The following is a 23,004-nucleotide window of genomic DNA, read 5'->3' as shown; positions in this document are numbered from 1 at the left end:
ATACATTCAACATTGAAAACGAATGTTTAGGACTTTGCTGCTTGTGTAACAGTGTCTTTCCCCTAATCCCTTTACCTTCCGCGTAGCCGCCCTGCCTTTCACATTCCAGGTAGTGCTGCACAGTCTTCCCTGGTTCATTTGTTTACGGGCTGCTGGGTGGGGCATCCTCGCCTCTCTTTGGGGGCTGAGGAGGGAGAAGTGGACACTAACTAAACCTTTGGATAAGCCCTGGTTTCCTCCAGAAAGGACACGCTTCCAGACACTGTGGATTGGGAACCGCTTCTAGAGCCAGACAATCGGTGTAAGGGGGTGTGACAGTATCCCTGTGCTCCTAATCTATACACAGGGCTGAGGACGTCTTCCTAGAGTATGTGCTAGATGTCATAGAAACAGGCTGAGGCTCACTTTGAGACTTTCTTCCATGCTTGCTGGTGAAGCAGAGAGTGAAGCCTGCAGATGGCAAACCTCCATGCAGAGCTCCAACTCGGCCACTCACCAGCTGTGAGTCCTTGGGGAAAATCTTTAATTTTTTTATGTGATTAAAAAATGAAAATAGAAATGCCTAACTCACATAGTAGAAGTTCAAGGAAAGCCCCCAGAACACAGAGGATTATCAAACCATTACGGCTGTTACACTTCTCACCACCAAGCATGCACGTGATTCATGCCCACATTGAGGTTAACATTTGGAAACTGGGTAGAAGAAAGCTATTTTTATACTCTTTTTGTTCATTTATGTATGTAATCAATAAATACTATTGTGTATCTTCTCTGTGCTGGGCATGAACCTTGGCTGTGGGGGAGCCAAGGTATGTGACAGCATCTCTGATCACAAGCAGCTTACAATCTCATAGGGGGACAAAGCAGTCAAGAGGCCAATAAGACACAGTATGATAGTTTAGGAAGAGCTAAGAAATGGGCTCGGGGGGGAGGGGGGCACAGAACAGGGGCAGAGAGCATTGGTCCACAAAATCTTCTAAGAAGATGAGCTCTCCAAATAAGAGGAAATGCCCAGACAGGACAGGGAAATAAGTTTTTTTCCCCCAGATTTCTGTTCGGAGAAGTTTTCTGTCTTCTTCGTTAGACTGTGAGCTCCATGAGGTCAGGGTCTTATTTTGCTCAGTATTGTGTCTCCAGCACCTAGGACAGCACCCAGTAGCCATCAGCCTCGCATTAAGTGTATTTGAATGAGACCCTCCAAAGCCTAGGATGATTAACTCTATTCAGAAGGAAGCCTTTGTTAAAAGATACAGATGAGTTTTTAAACGTCAAGTTATATGAAAGCAATGAAGAGATCTTCTGAGGTTGTGACAGGATCCAGTCTACAAGGAGAGCGATGATTTATGGCTCATGCACAGTCGATGAATTATAAAGCCTCACTATACAGTGAGTTCAAATATCAATTTATATTTCTCCTTACTAAGGAAGTGGTTTGAACCCGTAACTCGTGTCTTGTCAATTGATGAGACTCTGTTCTGGCTCTGTCATATCCTCATTGTCAGGATGCAGTTATCCCTCTGGGATGACCACGCGTCTGTCAGCCTCTCTTATTTCTGATTCCTTATTCTTTGACTGTGCCTGAAGCCATTTGATCCAAACCAAAGACACCCTGAAAAACTCAAAGTGCCTATCAGCTTGCTGAAGAGAATCCCACCACCATGGTTGTAGTCATTTTCCTCTTATTCCAAGATTGTCCCTTTTTCTCCTATGCAGTTGTGATATCGCTACAAGATGTATGTTGCATCAGTGTTGATGGTGGAAAGGAAATAAAAATCCCTTTGTCCAAAGGAATGACTTTGTTTTTGGAAACTAAATTGAAAATGAAACCTCCCTTCTTGCCTGCCACCCCATAAGCATGGCATAGGCTTCATCGTCACATGCTTGGGTACAGATCCCAACATTATCACCAACTATTCCTTGTACCTCTTTTGTTGCTTCAGAGGGTCTTCTGCTCTTCTCTCCACGCTGCTCTCTACCTAGGGAGGCTGCTTCTATGGGAATTCATGCATGGTATTGAGGCTTTGGCCCCAGGTAGACTTGGCCAGGTTGAGGCTCCAGCAGGAGGGGATTGATTCCCTTACCCTCCTTCTGAGAGGTTACCTGCAGCTTTCTAATGCCCCTTGACATCCGGTTTCTGCTCTTCCCTAGGATGGTCTCAGCCTGACCCTCTCTCTCTCTCTCTCTCCCCTCCCACCTCGCCTAGGATCCTGATAAACTCTTCCACTTGGGAGTACAGGAGAGGCCTGGGGCAGGGATTGTGTCAGTTTAGATACTAGCAGCCCTGGCTTCGTACAGTATCCTTTGTTTGACCCTACATGCCATCCATTAATCCCTGTGTAAAAAACAAACAAACAAACAACAAATGTCACTATTGTTTTCTGTTGGAATTCTGACTGACACACTAACCAAGTGAGCCTAGGCCCTCGCACCTCCTCTTGCTTCAGTTTTCTTATCTTTAAAATTGGGTTAATAATGGTACCTATATATGGGACTGGTGTTAGGATTAAATGAGAGAAAATTTGGCATATAGTAGACACTCTTTAAAAATTTGCTCTTGGCACTGCTATTATTTTGTTGCATGGTGACGCTTTCTGTGAAGCATGATTAAATAAACACACAACACCTGAACGATTGCCTTGTTGGACTTTGTTTAATCACCTCAAACACAAAACCATGTTAATTATGAACCTTTATGAACCAAGAAGCAGGGGAGGTATTAGGCATACAGAGTTACATAAAGATACGGCCTCTAGCCTGCAAAGACTTCAAACACCACAATATAAAATAGTAAGTGCAAAAGGAGGGCTATTTTAAAAACTGTTACGGGAAATAAGGTGACAAGCAGAGGAGATTCCCAAGATGCTTCTATTTGAGAGAGAAGATCATTGAATGTGAGAAAAAAGGGTACCCTTGAAAGTTTGAGGAGAGAGGATATGAAAAACACTGGGACGGTGGGAGAGGGAAGAGCTTATCCTAGGCAGTTACTGGGCGAGGGCTGTGGGCCCGGAGGAGTGGATGGTCATTAATATTTGTGAGGCCAGTCCTTCTAGTTTTCTTTTCCTCCAACCAAACTCAGCCTTTGTCATGAAAAACAACAAAAGGGAAGTTGGTTTGAAAAATATTGGAATTTATTCAATGAGTGTAACAGCCTGTGTGCAAGGAATTGGAAGAGGTGTGCAAGTGAACAGTTATGAGGCTGCCCCATGAAATCCTAACTAGATAAAAGAGGCAAGTGAATATATACGAAGGGTGATAAATAGTGAGACACAGTTTAATGGATCAGCAGTTCCAAAGATCTGAAAGGGCTTCCAGAGTATGAGCAAGAAAGATAGGAGACGGAGGTCAGAGAGTGCTGCGTTTGGAGAAGAGATTTTGGAATTGGGTAAAGAAAGAGTAGACATTCATTGCAGAAAATTTAGAAAGTATCATGCTGTAGAAAAACATATGTACCGTATGCATACACATTAATGGGTATAGGTGTGTTTCTGAAGTTATTGCTTTCCAGTATCCATCTATCACTGTACCAATGACATAAGATTTTTAATTATTATAGCCTTATATCTAATAATGCAAATTCTGCTATTTATTCTTCCTCTCCAGAATTACTTTAGATGATGTCAGCTACTATCCTCAAGATAAAATTTTAAGTAACCAAAAGTACCCCATTGATATTTTGTTTAAAATTTTAAGACATTTATTTTATAATAACGTTTCCTTCAGCAATGGACCCTCTTTTTGCGTTTTTTACGTTATTTTATAAAAGATTTTCATCAAAAAAGTTTGGAGGAATGTTATAATTTTTAAAAAGCATAGTACAAATAAAGATTGCATGCACCGAAGCCAATAACTTATTGCTGGTGTGAAATGAACCATTAGTTTTTTGTATAGCTATTGTGCATGGGTTTCAGTTAGTTGTCTCTGATTTTCTGCATTAATTATCAGTTTATATACAAACATATTTTTTTCCTTTCCAGTATTTAGAGCTTATATGTATTTTTAATATTATTTTCATTAACTAAAATTTCCAGAACATTTTGGATACTAACAGTGAGGCCAGACATTCCTAAGTTATTCTTAACCTCATTGGTAATGCAAAAAAGGAACCTTTTCAAATATAGATATTTTTATGAACCAGGGGAGAAAAAAATAACAAAGTCAATGTGTCCTCTCAGAAATCAAATCTCCAACTGTTGAAAAATGAGCAAAACTCTTAGGTTCTTTATGGTAAATACTTAACAGTTTGCAAAAAAAGGCCACCTTTCCTTTCTCCGTGCTCCTTTGCAATGACACTTTGGAGCTCCTCCCATTAAAAGTCACTCTGCCTACCTCTTGAACCCCAGCTGGCCTGTGACCTGCCCTGGGCAACAGGATGTGGAAATAAAATCTCCTGGATTTGAGAATAAGCCTCCCACAGGGAGGACAAAGAACGCTCTTCAGCGTAACCCAGCGAATCGTGAGAATAGTGAAAAGATGTGTATAATTGCAATTGAATGAGAAGATGGAGAATTTTGAAATAATTATCAGCAAAAAAATTTTAAAAAAACTTGTTCCAGAGAAATTTATAATGGCAAACCTTTGAAAGGTTATAAAGCAATTGCTTTTCAGAACTTAGACTCCATTTGCAAAATCATTTCTCTTCCAAAACAAAAAGAAGATTCCCTAAAATTAATGATTCATAAAAGCATTCCAGAGTCTTAAAATTCTAGGAGATACATGCTGGCAGTCTCAGAGGGGACTCACGAGAACTTAGCTTGTCTGACAGCTTTCATACCCTAAGATGGATGTTTCAGTTTTCGTGCAGCAACATACTGCTTAGTGTGCTGTTTCTTAAGTAACGTTGGCTTCAGTGTTGAAAAAGTCCCATTTCAGTGTATCAGGTTTATGTCTCCTCATTAGTGTTTGGCAAGAAAAATCAGGCAACACATGTACTCAACTTATAACAAATTTATGAATTTGTATTTTAATCCACTTCTGGGAAAAGACAAGCAGCCAAAAATCCAAATGATATATTAATGGTCTAAATTGTATTTTAATTCATCTTTTCCCAACACATAGCAAATTATGAAGCCCTAACTAAGAATTCCATAAGTTTTTCAAGTGTAAAGCAATGTTTACACTTGAGGTCACAGACCATCTCAGTAAAATCTCAGGTTCCACATGCCTCTTGGTGTCTGAGCCCCCACTTCAATATCAGCAATGCTTGTATCTTGATATTTACAATAGCTTGTCCTTGTGTTTTTCATTGTTGTTGTTTTTGTTACTCAAACAAAACTTTGTTTTCTGCTTAGGTTGCAAATAAATGTAGAACATTATTCATAATTTCAAATGAAGATTATTTGATGTACTGAAATACTTGTGTTGGTTCTACCTTGACTTACCTAGAAAAGATTAAAGGGTGCTATTAATCTAAGGACAATGAGCATTTTGGAAGTTTTCCCTTTATAAGCATAATCTCATCATTTCAAAGAACCCTGAGATATAAAGTACAGTTTTCATGTGTCTTTTGGGAAATTAACTGTGATAAAAAAAGTTATTAGAGTAATAAGATCATATAGTGTATGATTCCATTTATATGAAAAAAATCTAGAAAAAGAAAATCTATAGAGATACAAAGTAGATTAATGGTTGCCTAGGACTAGGGGTAGGAACAGAGACAGATGGACACAGGGGATCCTTTTGCGGTGATGAAAATATTCTAAAACTAGATTGTGTGCACAGTTCTACAGAGTTACTAAAAGTCATTGAATTGTACACTTAAAACTTGAGGAAGAATTGTGTGTTATGTAAACTATACATTAATAAAGCTGTTGTAGTTTTTAAGAGAGAAAGAAATGTTAGCAGAGAAATTTGAAACAATCGTAATATTTTCTAGTTCCTATTGAAATGATAGAGGACTCCAAATAAGAAAGCTTTCAATTACTAAAATATGTCAACTCAGGCAGAAATAGGCCTGATTCTTTAAAGGAGCTCTGTTAACGTATTATACCCATTTTGAATGCCAGTATCATGACCCCTTATTGTCAGTTAGATCCATCCTGTATAATACCTGGAAATGTTGTTTAAATTTTAACTTCAAAATACATCCAGAGTTTTCATTGAGAATGACTAAGTTTAACATTAGGTTCATAAGGAATTGAACCATCTACTGCAAACTAAGCATAATTATACACACTTAGGCTATGGAAGTCTGATAAGATTATTCCACTTCCTTATCTCTAAGGAATTTACAAAAGTCTTAATATGGTATAGCTGCAATAGGGACGGTAATACCAAAATTTTAAAGAGCAGTAGGTAATATTTACTGCGTGTTTACCATGTCCTAAGCATTGCTGTGTGCTTGGCAAAAATAGCCTCATTTAACTCACAAAGGAGACCTAAGAGGCAGGTGCTATGACCATTTTTTTAAAGAGGAAACTGAATTTTTAAAAGGACAGCTCGTTTATTAACGTCACAAAATAAGCAGGTGGTAGGGCCCACGTTTGGATCCCGGTCTGTGTGTCCATTGCACGGTGGTTGGGACATGGGAAGTGTGAGAGCGTGTGTGTCCTACTCTCTAGCTATATGTCCTCGGGGAGGTTCCTCAAATTCTCAGCACTCGATGTCCTACTTTATAAAATGAGGACAATAATGCTATCTACCCATTACACATATTTTTAGAGCATTAAATAAGATGGTAAATATAACCCCCCTAATGTTTTACTCAGGACACAGTGGCTTCTTAATAAATGATGGCTAGTAGTATCAATTGCAGGAACAATTAGTATCACTTTGGAGGAAAATACACGTTTTATAAATGAACACATTAAATTAATTAATCACAAGTGTTAGTTAACGTCATTCTAATTTTTAATGACCTCTTCTGAATCATTGTTTTTCTATAAACTTACACTGTGCTTGCAGAAGGTTGTATTTCTCAAGTTAAATATTGAGTTGTAATTTCTTGATTATCAGCAACTACTATACATTCATAATTCTGATCGATTTTTAAAATAATTTTGTAAAGCATTTGTTCATTAGGAAGATTTTCATTTTTAGCATTTTTTAAAAACTTCACAAAAAAGTTCTTTTAATACACTTTTACATATATAAAGCCATACTTAGAAAGCATGAATAAAGTAATTAGCTCTGTATGGATTTGTGTGAAGACAGAGCCTTGTGATTATTTTTCTACGCTTAAAGTGATAGAAAGTGTAACTGAACATTTTCTTTCTATTAAAAATGAAAGAAATCACAGATAAAATTATCACCAGAATTCCCATTGTGAAAGAAACAGCATTTGTGTATTGCCTGCAAATTCGGTGAATAGGGCAGAAGGTAAGGCTCTGACAGCACCTGAATAACTAAGCGGTTTCATCCACTGCAGAGTTGACACAGAGACAGGGAGAAGGGAGGTGCAAGAAGACTCGCCCACAGCACTGCATTTGCTTTGGTGCACGGCATTGAGATTTTACATTTTTATAGATTTTACTCCAAAATTGTTACAAAGTATGTTCCCTGTGCTGTGCATTACATCCTTATACTTTATTTACTTTGTAACTAGTGGTTTAATCCCCTTCATCTCTTTTGCCCCTCCTCCCACCCCACTGTACTCTGGTAACCACTGGTTTATTCTCTTTATCTGTGAGTCTGTTTGTACGTGTTTGTTTTATTTTTTTTATATCTCACATATAAGTGAAAACATATGGTCTAAGTCAACTATACTTCAGTAAAAAAGAAAAAGAAAAAAGAGAAAGGAGGCCCAACTAACTAAATGCTTAGGTCCAAACAGGCTTATAGCCTCTTGTTTATTTTGTTGGATTCGTTTTGTTTTGTTTGGGGGGATGTTCGGTTTGGCTTGCTGGATTTTTCAGGAACCTACCTAAGGGCACAGGACTTATGAATAGAGAGAGACATGAGGAGTTTGAACAACCTGACCAAAGACACACAGTGAACATGGAGGAACCCACAGTTACAGCCAGTTTGGCCTTACTTGAAGTTATCTAGTTTCAGAAAAACCCCAGATCTAGGACTGACAAAAATCACAGAGTGAACACTTAACTCTCGTAAGACTAAGAGATGCGAGATTTGAAATTTATTCACATTTCCACGGACCAGGGACTTTAACGTACATGGGAGGGCTATTTATATTACGTTTCTATATATAATTTAAAGTAGTGAAATTATGATCAAATACATATCATTTTAGACTGTCAGGTGTTTTACTGCAAGACCATTAAAGACTAAAGATGATTAGGCACTTGATTAAGTTAAAAACTGAACAGTCAAGCTTATGCTTTTAGTTCTTTACCATCTGTATTAATTTTATAATATTTGTGTGTTTATTGTCTTTGATATAGAACATTAAATGATAGAGATAAATTTACCACAGTGATGATAACTTATTCTATAGTTCTATCAAATTTTGCTTTAAATACTTTGAGGCTGTGTTTTCAAAGGTTCATTCAAGTTTAGGATTGTTATTTTTTTTGCGAATTGAGTCTCTCATCATCATCTAGTGACTCTCCATTTCCAGTAAGGCTTTTTACCTTAAAGTCCATTTTGCCTAGTATTAATATACCAAATATCAGCTCTCATTTGGATAGAAATTTTCTTATATGTATTCCTTGATCATTTATTTTTCAACCTTATATTTTATATCATATTTTTGTATCCACTTTAATAATCTTCCTTTTTTAACTTAAACATTTGGCCATTTACATTCATTGTAATAACATAGTAACTTTATTATCATATGTATTCATTTTCTAGCACTACCATAGTGAAATACACAGACTGGGAGTTCCCATCATGGCTCAGCAGTTAATGAACCCAGCTAGCATCCATGAGGACAAGGATTCAATCCCCAGCCTCGCTCAGTGGGTTGAGGATCTGGCATTGCCATGAGCTGTAGTGTAGGTCACAGACACGGCTCAGATCCCGTGCGGCCATGGCTGTAGTGTAGGTTGGCAGCAACAGCTCCGATTAGACCCCTAGCCTGGGAACCTCCATATGCCATGGGTGCGGCCCTCAAAATACAAAAAGACCAAAAAAAAAAAAAAAAGAAAAAGGAAAAAGAAATACACAGACTGGGTAGCTTACATGACAGAAATTTATTTTCTCTTAGTTCTCAAGGCTAGAAGTCCAGACAGACCAAGGTGCTGGCAGATTTGTTTCCTTCCGAGGCCTTTCTCTTTTGCAGATGGTCCCTCCCACTGGCTCCTCATGGTCTTCCTTCCATGCACGTAACCCTCTGCTGTCTCACTGTGTGTTCAAACTTCCTCTTCTGATAAAGTCAGATTAGCCCACCTACAGGGCTCATTTTGACTTAATTACCTGTTCACTGTCCCTACGTCCAAATTATTCTCTGAGGTACTTAGGGTTAGGGCTTCAACATATGGATTCTGCGGGGATGCAGTTCAGCCCATAATACTATCCCTATATTAGTGAATTTTATTTGTCCTGCCTCTTCCATATTCTTCCTCTTCCTGCTTGTCTTCTGTTTCATTGATCGATAGCTTTTTCTCACTTTATTTTTTCTCTAATAATTTAAAGATGATATACACAGTCTCCTGTAGTGACCCTAGATTTATACATACATATTTATCAAGTTTAAAATTGATAAACATAGCTGCCTTCATTCTTAAAGTTTAGATAGTCCAACTTTAACTTTGATAACCCCCTCCAAACATATGTTTATATAAAAAAATGTAGACATACTGTTCTTTTCACTGCTGAAGATATTATTTAATACAAACACTATTTGTTTATATTTATCTATATATTTATAATACTGTTCTCTTCTTTACTCTGTTATTTCTTATCATTCTATTCTTTATTTCTAAACTTCCAGATGAAGTCACTTTCTTTTGTCTGAAGTATATCCTGCAGAATTTCTTCAAAAAAGGATCTGTCGTTAACTAAATCTCTTATTTTTTCAGTCTGAAAATAATCCATATTTTGCTCACTGTAAAAATGTTTTCTCTGGATGCAGAATTTTAGAATGATTCTTCTATTCTATGGACACATTAGAGATATTTTTGTCATCTGTGTGTGTGTGTGTGTGAGAGATTCTCAGTTTTATGTTGAGGCAGGAAGTCCTATTAGTCTCTCTGTCTGAAAGACAGGATTTTGTTTCCTGTCACCCCTACTCGAAATAGTCATGAAATCCTTGCTGAAAGTCCCTGAGGTTGGGCAAATGCCTACAAGACAAAGATGACTACAGAATTCTGTTTTCCTCTCTGGGCTCCTGCTTTCACTTAGTTTTTGGACTCTGAGTACTCATCATTTTCTTATCAGTGTACCAAGCATATTGCAAGTTGGTTTTTTAGACTTTATCCAGAATTTGTATTTGTTTTCAGCAGGAAGTTCAGTCACAATATCTGGCATATGCCATTCTGGAAAAATAAGGCTGGCCCATCTCTCATTTAAAGAGAAAAAGAGACAGAGTTAAAAACAGAGACAGAAGGGCTTTCTTTTCTGTTAATAGAGTTCCATTTTGAAAGTAGAGAACTTATTTTGGACCATTTTTTTCCCTCTCTCTGTCCCTGCACGACTTACCTAATATCAGAAGCAGCCTTACTAGAATAAAGATTATAAGCACCTTTCATATTGCATATGAAATATTGATAGCTCATGGCATTGTTTAAACAAGGACAGCACTGTTAGCTATTGGTTTAGTGGTATGAGAATTTCAAGAAGTCTCTTTGAGTTACTATCCATTTAGATTTTGTGCTGTATAAACTAAAAACTAAATGAATAAAAGCCTGCAGAAATCTACATAAATTTAGCTGGGAGTTATGTGGGGGGAATGAGAAGGACTAAAGATTGAATCTGTATAAAACTGAGTAGGAGAATAACAACGAATGCTAATTCCTCTAGCCATATCTGTGGGAAGCATCACTAAGCCAGCACAACACTGCCTTCCCTTGAGCCAAAAAAGTGCCTCAAAATCTTCGCACAGTGTTCTCAGGACCCGGTGCCATACCAGAGTAGGCTGGAAGATCAAACATCAGCAGAATAACAAATAATTTTAAATTGTGTTTCCATTATTCTGTTTTTTTAGTTGGCACGTTGTTAGCAACATCTTTCCATAGGTGTCACAGGTGAAAGAACTTTGTTTGGAAGCTCTTCTATCTAAGGTAACCCACCTTAGTGCTCCCTGCAATCGATTACACAAAGACCCTACAAGTAGCAATCCAGTAATTTCTCAAGAGGAAAAGGAAGGTTTGTTTACAGGTTCTTTCAAATATAGAATTTTGCATGAAATTCTACACTTTGATCTAGATTTATTAATCTAGAAATCAGTACATTAAGAGCTTTTCCAGATACAGTTAGGGTTTTGTTGTTGCTTCTTTTCTTTTCTTTTTCCTTCTAGAACTTTGCAGTCAATGTCTATTGTCTTGACGGGAAAAGACTACAATTCCTTCGTTGGTATTACCTTGTTGCCACTTTAGGGCCTCTCTTCCAGCTGTTTCCTTTGCCTGGTAGGCTGCTGTTCTGGATCTTTACATGGCTGTACCTCTTCACAGCCTTCAAGTCTTGGCTTAGAGCCTCCTCAGGGTCTTTTCTCATTACTCTTCCTGGAGCAGCCTTCACCACCCCCAAGTCCTTCTCTGGCCAACCACTTTTTCTTAAACTTGCTGTACGGCATTTATCCCTCACTGTAAATACTGCTTTGTTTCCATGTGTGTTTTCTGCCAACCTCAGGAAAAGTTCTGGGGGGTCAGGACCTTGACCGTCTTCCCTGTCCCTGTGTCCTTGGCACCTCCAACAGTGCCGAACACGCAGCGGCTGCTCATGTTATTTGTGAAGGAATTAAGATGAAGGAGAAATGTGTCCTCCTTTCTGCATAGTCTTGACCTGTGAAATTAATTTTGTAAAGAGAGATTATAAATCTCTTAATTTGTAAAGACATTTTAAGTTTATAGAGATTTTTTGACTTTCATGTTAAAACGAAGGGACTGAATTTCTGCCTGTAACAGAAAAATATGCATGTGTTCAAATGGAAAAAGAATGCAGTAATTAGAAAGACAAACGTGTGAGCCTGAGTTTTTCAATTTACTAGCTGTGTGAGGTACTCAACCCCTCTGTTACTCAATGTTGGTTTTTTTGTTGTTGTTGTGAATTTACAAAATGATGACAAAGAGAAGACAATAGGATTGAGGAAAAAGTAAAGAAGTTAATGTACCTCAAACACGGAAAATAATGTCCGCCCTTTGGGAGATTTCTATGACTTATTTACTGATATCGTTATACAAAATTACGGGAAATGCACACTATATGCATGTTCCGTTACCTTTTCATAAATTTCTTCATCTGTCAGGAGAAAATAGTAATACCCACCTCATAGGATCCTTGTAAGGATGGAACATAAAGCACTTAGGGTAGGATAGGACGCGTGTCACTCAAATTGTAGCTTTTACTATATATACTCTTTACTCAAATGGCCGTTGTTCATTTACTTTTCCTCTCTCTGTTTTTCTGCATTACCAGTCGGTGATCTTTATTCGTGACAGAAATTCTCATGGGCAAGAGGTGTCAGGATACATTGACTATGCCCACAGGCTGAAGATTGAAGATTTTGAAGTCTACTTCAGTGGGAAAAAAAGACTTCTTCCCAAACCCACGGATATGAGGTAAAGTGGACCCATTTCTCACAACTTCAGTGAGAGAACAAGCTCTTCGGAGGTAAAGTTAAAGCACTTTTATTTCATCTGCATCGTGCCTGGAATGCTAACGTATATAGAGCAGAAATGCGGTAAGAGTGATTTGAATAAACAATACATTTTAAAACAGGGAAAGAATATAGATGCTTCAGTTGACAGCCTCAGGAAGGGAACTCTTCAGAGGTGACATAAGTAAAGCCTCAGTGACATTCCTTTTAAACGGTAAATAGAGCCTAAAACTGCTCATCTCCAAGGCTCTTGCACCACTCAGAGCTCCATCCGTCTAGAAGCCTCAGGAGGAGTCCATGGGACACATTCCCCTCCCACAATTTTCTGGACAATAACCCAAGTCCAGGTGGAGCTGGTCGATGACCTCACCGCATTTGCTCTCCTTGCCGGCCTGTCCTGGGGTGCCTTCCACTCATCCTCCTTTTACTCTTGACCCTGCCCTTTCCTCTGAGCCCTCTTCCCATCCCACAGAATCTGTTCTACAAGGTCCATCTGTTTACGGATCCTGATCCTTATACCTTCTTCCAAAAAGCTCTCAAGCTAAACGTTAGTCTTCACCTCTCACTGTCATAGACCAGGAAGCAAGCAGCAGCATTCTGCGTTAACTCTCGCCTGCCGGATCCAGGTTATTATTTGGCACTGTCACAACACTCTTCCTCTTACCGTAACCGTCTTTGTGGTTATCATCTAAAGGCTTCCTAACCCGTCACCGTTTCATGAGTGTGTCCATTTCCCACCCCGTACCCCTCACTTAGATGCACGCAAATCGCTTAACCCGCCTCTCGTAGTGTCCCGGCTGCTGGTGGCTTTTGTGCCCAGGTTTTGTCTGTCCTGCTGACCCTCAAAAGTGGACTGACACACTCGTCCCCCTTGCCTGCGCCTATAGCTGGACCCAGTGTCCTGCTGAAGGACTTGTTGGGAGATGGCGCAAAGGTGTGCGTGGCTGCCGCAGTGCGTTAAGGTCTCCAAACTCAGCCGGGCCCTTCGTGGCCCTCAGCCACCCATTGATGGACTTTTTCTCAATTCCTAATTTCACCCTCCTCGTCTCAAAATATTCTGAAGCTTCATCACTCTCTCGAAACCGCGGTTCTCAACTGCTGACCCTGACGCCTCTCTGAGAATGACTTGCCGAACCTTCCACGGAGAAGATTGGATCTAGACGTGAAAATCACCTCCTGATGTGTCTGTCTCTCAATCCACCGAAAGCATCTTCCTCATGAGCCAGTGCCCCCCACCCACCCCTCAGTGTCCTTCTGATTGATCCCAGTGGCAGTTCATTTTGGCCGCTACTGGCCCCTGGGTCCGCCATCCACATTCAGGGCACGCCGGCCCCTAACTCTCGGAACCCCACCGGGCCACCTTGTCCTCCAGCCCACCTCTCACAGGCCCGATTCACTGCGAACTCAGGGCACGGCAAGGCTCGGGCTTCCTCGAGAACCATGAGGGAACAGATACCCCAGGATCAACGCGGACTTTTCAGGTGACATGTCTGACATGAAATAAGCTGGACCCCAGGTGGCTGCACTCTCTACTTTTAGGAACTTCTTAAAAAATTAGTAGTTCATTTTTATTAAGTGAAATATTCCTGTATATATGTGTCTACTCTCACTGCATTTTTCCAGAGTCAGAGAGTAAGCGGGTCCTTGTCTTGTTCAAAAGCTAATTTGTTCAGCTTGGTGTTTATCCTTCTCGCCCCTCTTTGCACTGAAGCCACACTTCATCTATTGTTCTCTCTTTTTCCATAGATTCTCAAACTGACCCTCTCAAACTGGCTCCTTTGTCTTACCGCTAAACAGGCTGAAACCATTGCTATATTTAAAAAATCCTCTTACTTTTTGATTGAAGTTGATTTACAGTGTTATATGGATTTCGGCTGTACAGCAAGGTGATTCATTTTGCATATGCATACATTTTGTTCGTATTCTTTTCCATTATGGCTCATTGAAGGATATTGAATATAGTTCCCCCTGCTGTGCAATAGGACCTTGTTACTTATCCGTTATATGTATAGTCTGCATCTGTTAACCCCACACTCCCCATCCATCCCTCCTCCAAGCGCCCTCTGCTTGGACAAGCACATGTCTGTTCCCTGTGTCTGTGAGTGTGTTTATGTTTTGTAGACAGATTCGTTTGTGTCATACTTTAGATCCCACGTATAAGTAATATCATTTACCTATCTTGGTCTGGCTGACTTCACTTAGTATGATAATCCCTAGTCCCATCCATGTTGCCGAAAATGGCATGATTTCATTCTTATGGCTGAGTAGTATTCCATTGTGTATAAGTATCATATCTTCTTTTTTATTTATATAATGATTTTTATTTTTTTCCATTATAGCTGACTTACAGTGTTCTGTCAGTTTTCTACTGTACTGCATGGTGACCCAGTTACACATACGTATATGTTACACATTCTTTTTTCTCACATAATCAGGCTCCATCATAAGTGACTACACATAGTTCCCAGTGGATTAGCAGCATCTCATTGCTAATCCATTCCAAAGACAATAGGCTGCATCTATTAACCCCAAGCTCTCCATCCACCCTGCTCCCTTCACCTCCGCCTTAGCAACCACAAGTCTGTTCTCCAAGTCCATGATTTTCTTTTCTGTGGAAAGGTTCATTTGTGCTGTATATTAGATTCCAGATATAAGTGATATCATATGGTATTTTTCTCTTTCTGACTTACTTGACTCAGGATGATAGTCTCTAGTTCCATCCATGTTGCTGCAAATGGCATTATTTCGTTCTTTTTTATGGCTGAGTAGTATTCCATTGTGTATATATGCCACATCTTCCTAATCCAATCATCTGTCGTTTCCATGTCTTGGCTATTGTGAGTAGAGCTTCAGTGAACATATGGGTGCATGTGTCTTTTTTAAGGAAAGTTTTATCTGGATATATGCCCAAGAGTGGGATTGCTGGGTCATATGGTAATTCTATGTATAGTTTTCTAAGGTACCTCCATACGGTTTTCCATAGTGGTTGTACCAATTTACATTCCCACCAACAGTGCAGGAGGGTTCCCTTTTCTCCACACCCAGCATTTATTATCTGTAGACTTTCTAATGGTGGCCATTCTGACTGATGTGAGGTAGTACCTCATTACAGTTTTGATTTGCATTTCTCTAATAATTACTGATTTTGAGCATTTTTTCATGTGCCTCTTGGCCATCTGTATGACTTCTTTAGAGAAATGTCTATTTAAATCTTCTCCCTGTTTTTTGATTGGGTCCTTTTTTTTGTCGTTGAGTTGTATGAGCTTTTTTTTTTTTTTTTTTTTTTTGCTTTTTTTCGGGTACTAAGCCCTTATTAGTCACATCATTTGCAAATATTTTCTCCCAGTCTATAGGCTATCATTTCATTTTGTTTTGTTTATAGTTTCCTTTGTTGTACAAAAGTTTGTAAGTTTGATTATGTCCCATTCGTTTATATTATTTATTTATTTTTGTCTTTTGTCCTTTTTAGGGCCGCACCCGCGCATATGGAGGTTCCCAGGCTAGGGGTCTAATCAGAGCTGTTGCTGCCAGCCTACACCACAGCCACAGCAATGCTGGATCCAAGCCACGTCTGCAGCGTACACACAGTTCATGGTAACGCCAGATCCTTAACCCACTGAGCAAGGGCTGAGATCGAACCCACAAACTCGTGGTTCCTAGTCAGATTTGTTTCCACTGTGCCACAATGGGAACTCCCCATTTGTTTGTTTTTGCTTTTATTTCTATTTCCTTGGGAGACTAACCTAAGAAATAAAACATTTGTATGGTTTATGTTTTGCCTGTGTTCTCTTCTAGAAGTTGTATGGTGTCGTGTCTTATATTTAAGTCTTTAAGTCTTAATTAAAGTCATTTTATTTTTATGACTAATGTGAGGATGTGTTCTAACTTCATTGATCTACATGTAGCTGTCCAACTTTCCCAACACCACTTACTAGAGATACCGTCTTTTCTCCATTGTCTATTCTTGCCTCCTTTGCCAAAGATTAATTGACCATAAGTGTGTGGGTTTTTCAGGGATCTCTATTCTATCCCATTAATCCATATGTCTGTTGTTGGGCCTGTAGCACACTCTTTTGATTTCTGTAGCTTTGTAGTATTGTCTGAAGTCTAGGAGGGTTGAGCCTCCTGCTTTATTGCTTTTCCTCAGGATTGTGTCTTTTGTGGTTGCATATAGATTTTAGGTTTATTTCTCCTAGTTCTGTGAAAAATATCGTGGGTGATTTGATAGAAATCTCATTAAATCTATAGATGGCTTTGGGTAATATGGCCATTTCAATAATATTGTTCTGCCAATAATATTGTTCTGCCAATCCAAGAGCATGGGTTATATTTCCAAAAGAAATCTTTGAATTCCAACTATTGACCTACATCTCCTACAGTTTCTAGCTAAGTTCCTCAAAATAACGGTTCTCTCCAATTCTCACTTTTCGTTAGGTGCTAACACATTGTAATTAGCCCTCTGCTACCATTATTCAAGTGAAACAACTACCAAATTCACCAGTGACTGCCATTTCAAAATCCTATGGATTATTTTCAGTTCTTATCTTATGTAACATTATTTGCTTAGTGTTAATTCATCATTATGCCGATTAATTCTTTCTTCTCAAAATTATTCAAATATTCTAACCTTTTGTTTTCCGAATCCCTCACTGAACTCTCCCTTGTTTACTTCATGCTTGTTGGTAATACCCAGAGCTCACCCTTGGGCTTCTTTCCTTAACACCTGGGTGATTCGATCACTTTTCTGAAGTGGAGTCATCTTTGAAACGGTAATCCTAGCATCCTAGCCCAGATCCCTTCTTTGTTTAAGACTCAGTCATCCTGTTGCTCACTTGAGAACCTTCTGGGTAACCAAGTAGCACCTAAAACTTATTTTCAAAATTAAATTCATTTTTATCTATGAAACCTGCTCTTGCTTCTGAGTCCCCTTTCTTGGCAAGTATCACCACCCTTGCAACCCAAGGCAAAAATCCAGATGTTATCCTAGACCTCTTACTCTCTATCACCACCCCATAACCAATAATTTACCTAAAATACTGGATTCTGTTACCTTGACAGGTTTATGTTAAAGCAAATAGAAAACGTGTCATTTCACCTTTAAATACTTCCGTATGAGTATTTATCGGATAACAGTTTAGAAGAAGCTGTCATGACATTACACTGAACAAAATGATTCCTTCGTGTCATCTAATACCTGGTTAGTCCTTATTCATATTTCACTGACTATCTCAAGGTTACATTTTCATAGTTGGTTTACCCAAACCAAAATACAAACAGTACCTTGTTATTCTCTTACTTTATAAGAGTCTCCCTCTTTTTTTATCTTTTATGCTGTTGATTTGTTGGAGAAACCAGGTTATTTGTCCCAAGAAAAGTCTCATATTCTAAATGTGGCTGATCACGCTTATGCTGTTGTTTGTTACATGCTCCCTCTAGTCACCTAATCCCTGTCAACTGGCTTTATGTATGAAATTCAGTTTCAGTTTGGGGGGGTAGTATTTTTTAGTATGCGGATCTCTGAGTTTGATCAGCGGGTTCAGTGATGTCCATCTGACCACGCCACTGTGAACTTCCCATCGAGCTTCACCCAGTGGTTTTAGCGCACAATGATTACGGCTCCCTAAATGTTTTTACGAAGGTTTATACAATGTTGATTTTCTAATTCTATCATGCATTCCACATTTTTAGCTAGACTTCTACCGCAGGGAAGAACTTCTTGAGCATGTATTTGATTGCCCTGAGATAGATTCAATTCATGCAGAAAGACAAAATGAATATTTTATTATTTTCCTAAGTTTATGGAAAAAAATGCAAATCCAAAAGCACAAAAGAGTGTAGAGGCAATTCCAGATTATTTGCACAGTGGCTGTGCTCATTCGTACCCACCGTAAGTACTGCGGGGGAGCCCTTGTTAGCCCTCATCCTTCCCAGCACATGACATCAGCAAACTCATTTTTTCCACTGCGGTTAAGTTATAAATGATCTCTCATTGTGGTTTTAATTCTCTTTTCTGTTGTTACTAATCAGGATGGGTATCTTTTATTGGTTGTTCATATTTACTTTCTGTGAAGTATATAGTGAGACTTTTTCTCATTTTTTCTATTAGTTATTTATTCTTTTCTTGTAAATTGTAAGAGTTCTTTCTTATTTTTTGAATATTGATTAATCCTTTGCCTTTTATATATTTCGCAAAATATCATTTTCCAGTGTTTAATTCTCTTTCTACTTACTTTAAATTGACTTTTGAAGGTCAGAAGTCAGAAGTTTTGATACTCAGGTTAGTTTACTTTATTAGTCTTTTCCTCAGAGGTTTGTATTTTTTTGTTTTGTTTAACAAATCCCTACCTTTCTGAAAGTCATAAAGATATTGTTCTAGAAAGTATTGTAGTTTTGCTTTTTATTTTATGTCTTTAGCCTACCTGACTTTTATACTGTATATGATGGTTAGGTAAGGTCCATTTTTTGGTTTTGTTTTCCATAGGACTAAATGATTTGTCCTATAGCAACATTTATTGAAAAGTCTACTATCTCTTCTCTCATATCTGCAACACTGTGTCAGAAGTTAGGTTCTGTATGTGTGGTCTGTTTCTAGGCTCACTATTTTACTTAATGGTCTCTTCTTAAAATAATAGGATCTTACTCAACTGCTGTATGTTCATAATAATTCTTGATAGAAATTTTATTTAAATTTTCCACCTTATTTTTCTTTGTCAGGAAAACCTAGGCTATGCTTGTCCTTTATTCTTCCATATCAATTTTAGTCAGCTAGTAAAGATCACACACAAAAAATGCTGTCATTTTGATTGAAATTGCTTCCAAGTTATAACCCAATGTACACTTGATGGGCATGTTTATGATAGTAATGCTTCCATTTATTCATTTATATTTATTTATGCCTTCTTTAATGTCTTTTAATAATATTTTATAATTTTCTCCGAGAGTTTTATCATTTGGGTTTTTTTTTTTTTTTTTGGTGCCAGATAATTTCTGACCTTTTAAAGAAAATTAGTAATATTCCAATGATCCCCCTGTATAATTTTTACCACACTGAGTTTAACTTAAGCCATCTATCAGAATCAGACTTCAGATTTTTCACTCAAGAGATTTTATGCCAATAAATGACTTAAACAGTTGTTACTAGGGGAGAAAAATATCTTTGGTATCCATGGCTCCATACTTAGTTTGATCCGGAAGGAAAGCAAAGACTTTAAAATTAAAGCTTTCAGGTTTCTTTCTACTTATTTATCTTTCGACGTGCTATTTTATTCTGTGTGTTCTGTCTTTCATTTTTACTGTGGAAAACATAAAAATCATCTGACAGCTGCAACTGTCATGAAATAAAGCCATGGAAAGGGCTGAGAACTTAAATCACCTTGTCAGTTCAGACTTCGTCTTGACCATGTGTTTACGTTTCAGTAGCTTCCTCTGGGCATGATAGTGCATAACTTACCCGCGCAGAGCGTGTTGCAGTTTACAGAGTTCCTTTACACTTCCCTACAACAACTTCGTGAGACGTTGGTTCCATAAGAGTTATTCTTAACCTCTGAGAGAGGATAAAAGAGGATACACCCTCTTGCGTTCACACGTGAACCAATGATACGTGAGAGTTAAGTTCTTCGGAACTGTAATTCACTCCAGGCCACTCTTGTACGTTTAAAAGTAGGTGTGTCCTGAGGACTATTGCACCATATAGAATTCTTGAGTTACATTCTGCCCCACATTTAACTGCTTAAATTTCCATATTTATGTATTGTTGAACAAAGATCTAAGGTCTGCCTTTAGAGCCTCACCCATCCCTCAAATAGAATGGTCAGGAGGAAATGAAAAAGTTCTCTTTGTGTTTCTCTTTGGAGAGTCCATGAAATTTTCATACCCTTGACTGAGGAATGCCCCTAAACACTAAAGCTTGAGAGTATTATTGTCAAATTTCCCTTGCATTCCCATTGTCTGTTTTATTAAAAATTGAACATGCCAAATCTCTGAAGTTAGAATTTATAAAGTTATACTTATCCTGTGCTTAAGCACATTCTCATGAAAGCATCTGTAATGGATTGGCAGATTCTCAAGTTTAAAAAGAAAAAAAAAAGGAGTAAATGACTCAGTGTTTCTGCAAGTGGTATATAAAATATTTCCTATTTTTAAGTTATTAATATTGTTCCACATCTAAATATGGTGACCAGGCATTAGAATATAAGCTTAGTCTCTTCAACAGATATTTGCTAAATTCAAAGAAGAGGGAATGCCCCAAGGTGGGTGGGGCAAGATGCTGATTTAAAGAAACTTGCCACAGCCATCTAGCTCCTTGCTATTCAGCATGGTCCATGGACCCGGAGCACTGACGCACCTGAGAACTTGTAAGAAGTGAAGTATCTCAGGCTCTATCGTAAACAGTGAGGCAGAATTGATATTTTAGTTCGATCCCCCAAATTTCAGTATGCATATTGAAGTTCGAGAAGCATCTTCTTGACCGGGACTGTCCCATAAGGTTGCCACTAGCCACATATAGCTGTTGAGTGCTTCCAGTGTGACGAACCCTGAGTTAAGATGTGCTGCAATTGTAAAATACACGCCTGACTTTGAAGACATCATAAAAATATAAAATATCACATTAATAAGTTGCATTAATTCAATGTTAAAATAATAGTAAGCTGGAGATGCTGGGTTAAATGAGATATATTATTAAAACTATTTTCACCTATTTCGCTTTACTTTTTTTCAGTATGGCTACTAGAAAATTCAAAATGACATATATGACTCATGTTTATGGCTCAGATTGTATATACAAAACTGTTAGAGTCTACGAGTCCCCGAACCCAGAGGTTCAATCCCATCCTGATATTTAGGATCAATACTGATCTTAGATAAATGTGAAGTAAGAAGCCATAGACCAGACATCACCAGCTAGTAGTATCTGGCTGCAGACATGTTTTATTTGGCCTGCACAATGCATTTAAAATTTGTGTCAGTGTGCTAGAAACAGGAAATGTCATATAAAATATGTTTGAGTTGCAAATTCTCCTAAAAACCAAGAAGGTCTTCCCACACTGAGCCTGCATTCTCTCATTCCAGCCATGATCTTGATTTAAATAGCATCTGCTCCATGAGAGGGGGTTATGTTCTCACAAGATTGACGCAGATTTACTGGTGTCTGCACTGTCACCCGGGAGTCGCTTGTTTTTAGTACCTATCAGATTCTTCTAGACATTTGAATTTGTGACTTCTGGCCTAAAACCGCCTTGGGTCTTTGAAGTCCTTTTTGCCATTAGCCCACTCCTGATCTTTGCTCAACCCCTTCAGGTGGGTTTATCTTCAGCCCTTGGGTTCTCTCAGGTTGTTCCATATGCACTGAGCCTGGACTGAGTCAAAGTCTGAGATGATTGTGATACTGATAAAAATTACCTGAGCGCTTGCCATGCGCGAGACACTGTGCTGAACAATGTATATGCATCATTTCACTTACTCTTCATAACCACCGTATGGGTTAGGGACATTTTTTCACACTTTAACCCCAAAGAACATGCATCATGGTGGCGTTAGTTGGTTTACCTAAAGTTACCTACAGACGTTTGCACTCGCAATCCAGGACCAAAGAGAGATCTGTTGCAACCACTGATGCCATGATTTTTTAAAAATCTATGCTTATAATTCTCCTTTAGGACTTTAGCATGAAAAAGTATTTTCCTCTTTGGTGTCATATCCACATCCTAGTCATTGTCGGGTCATGTATTCCTTTTGCATATGTATATCTGAGTTGACGAGACCTGATTTGGGATTGTTTTTGAGAAGTTTGGCAGTCCTGCTCTCCGCAGCTAAGACTGGGATCTCAGCCGTCCTGTGCCCGCCCTTGCCGCTTCCTTCTTTCATTGAGTTTGGCAGAAAACAACTCTTTGTACTGAACCAGTCTTTTATTTTCGGTCACTGTGAGTAAGAATTACCGTGTCCCACAGCTTTGTGTGTGGAAGAGCTCTGGACAGAACTAAAAGTAGCCTTTAATTGTGGCTTCAGCCTAAACGGCTTTAGGGAAAAATTGGCCCTGACTTGTTGAACCTCAGTTGTGTCCCAGGATACTTTTAGAATCTATTCATATCCTCTGAACTGCGGTTCACATCATTTTTGTACTATTTACTTGAAATTCTTTTACAAATAAGTTTAATTTCCTACAACTTAAGTCATTTTAGTTTTTCCTTATCCGAAGCTAAACGTTAAGTACTGTCTTTCATGGAAAACTCAAAGATGGGTAACAGAGATCTCGAAGATAGCCCCCCTCCTGTGGGTCTATGAACTCAAATATACTCGAGCAGTTCCTGTTGAATTCCTACTGAAATATCTGTCTGCATTATTCTATGGTAGAA

General features: G+C 38.6%; 1 protein-coding gene across 2 annotated transcripts in view; it reads left to right on the top strand.

The window, feature by feature from the left end:
- Positions 1 to 23,004, top strand: part of C8H4orf22 (chromosome 8 C4orf22 homolog) — a 528,133-nt gene that overhangs the window by 426,760 nt on the left and 78,369 nt on the right. For both annotated transcript variants that reach the window (XM_021101895.1, XM_021101894.1), the window contains exon 4: positions 12,472 to 12,614. In XM_021101895.1, coding sequence (XP_020957554.1) covers positions 12,472 to 12,614 — 143 coding nt within the window. The remainder of the gene's footprint in view (positions 1 to 12,471; positions 12,615 to 23,004) is intronic.

The sequence above is a fragment of the Sus scrofa genome, chromosome 8 (genome assembly GCF_000003025.6).
Source record: "Sus scrofa isolate TJ Tabasco breed Duroc chromosome 8, Sscrofa11.1, whole genome shotgun sequence".
Classification (NCBI taxonomy): domain Eukaryota; kingdom Metazoa; phylum Chordata; class Mammalia; order Artiodactyla; family Suidae; genus Sus; species Sus scrofa.
Note: the sequence above shows the minus strand (reverse complement) of the source record. Positions and strands in the feature narration are given on the sequence as shown.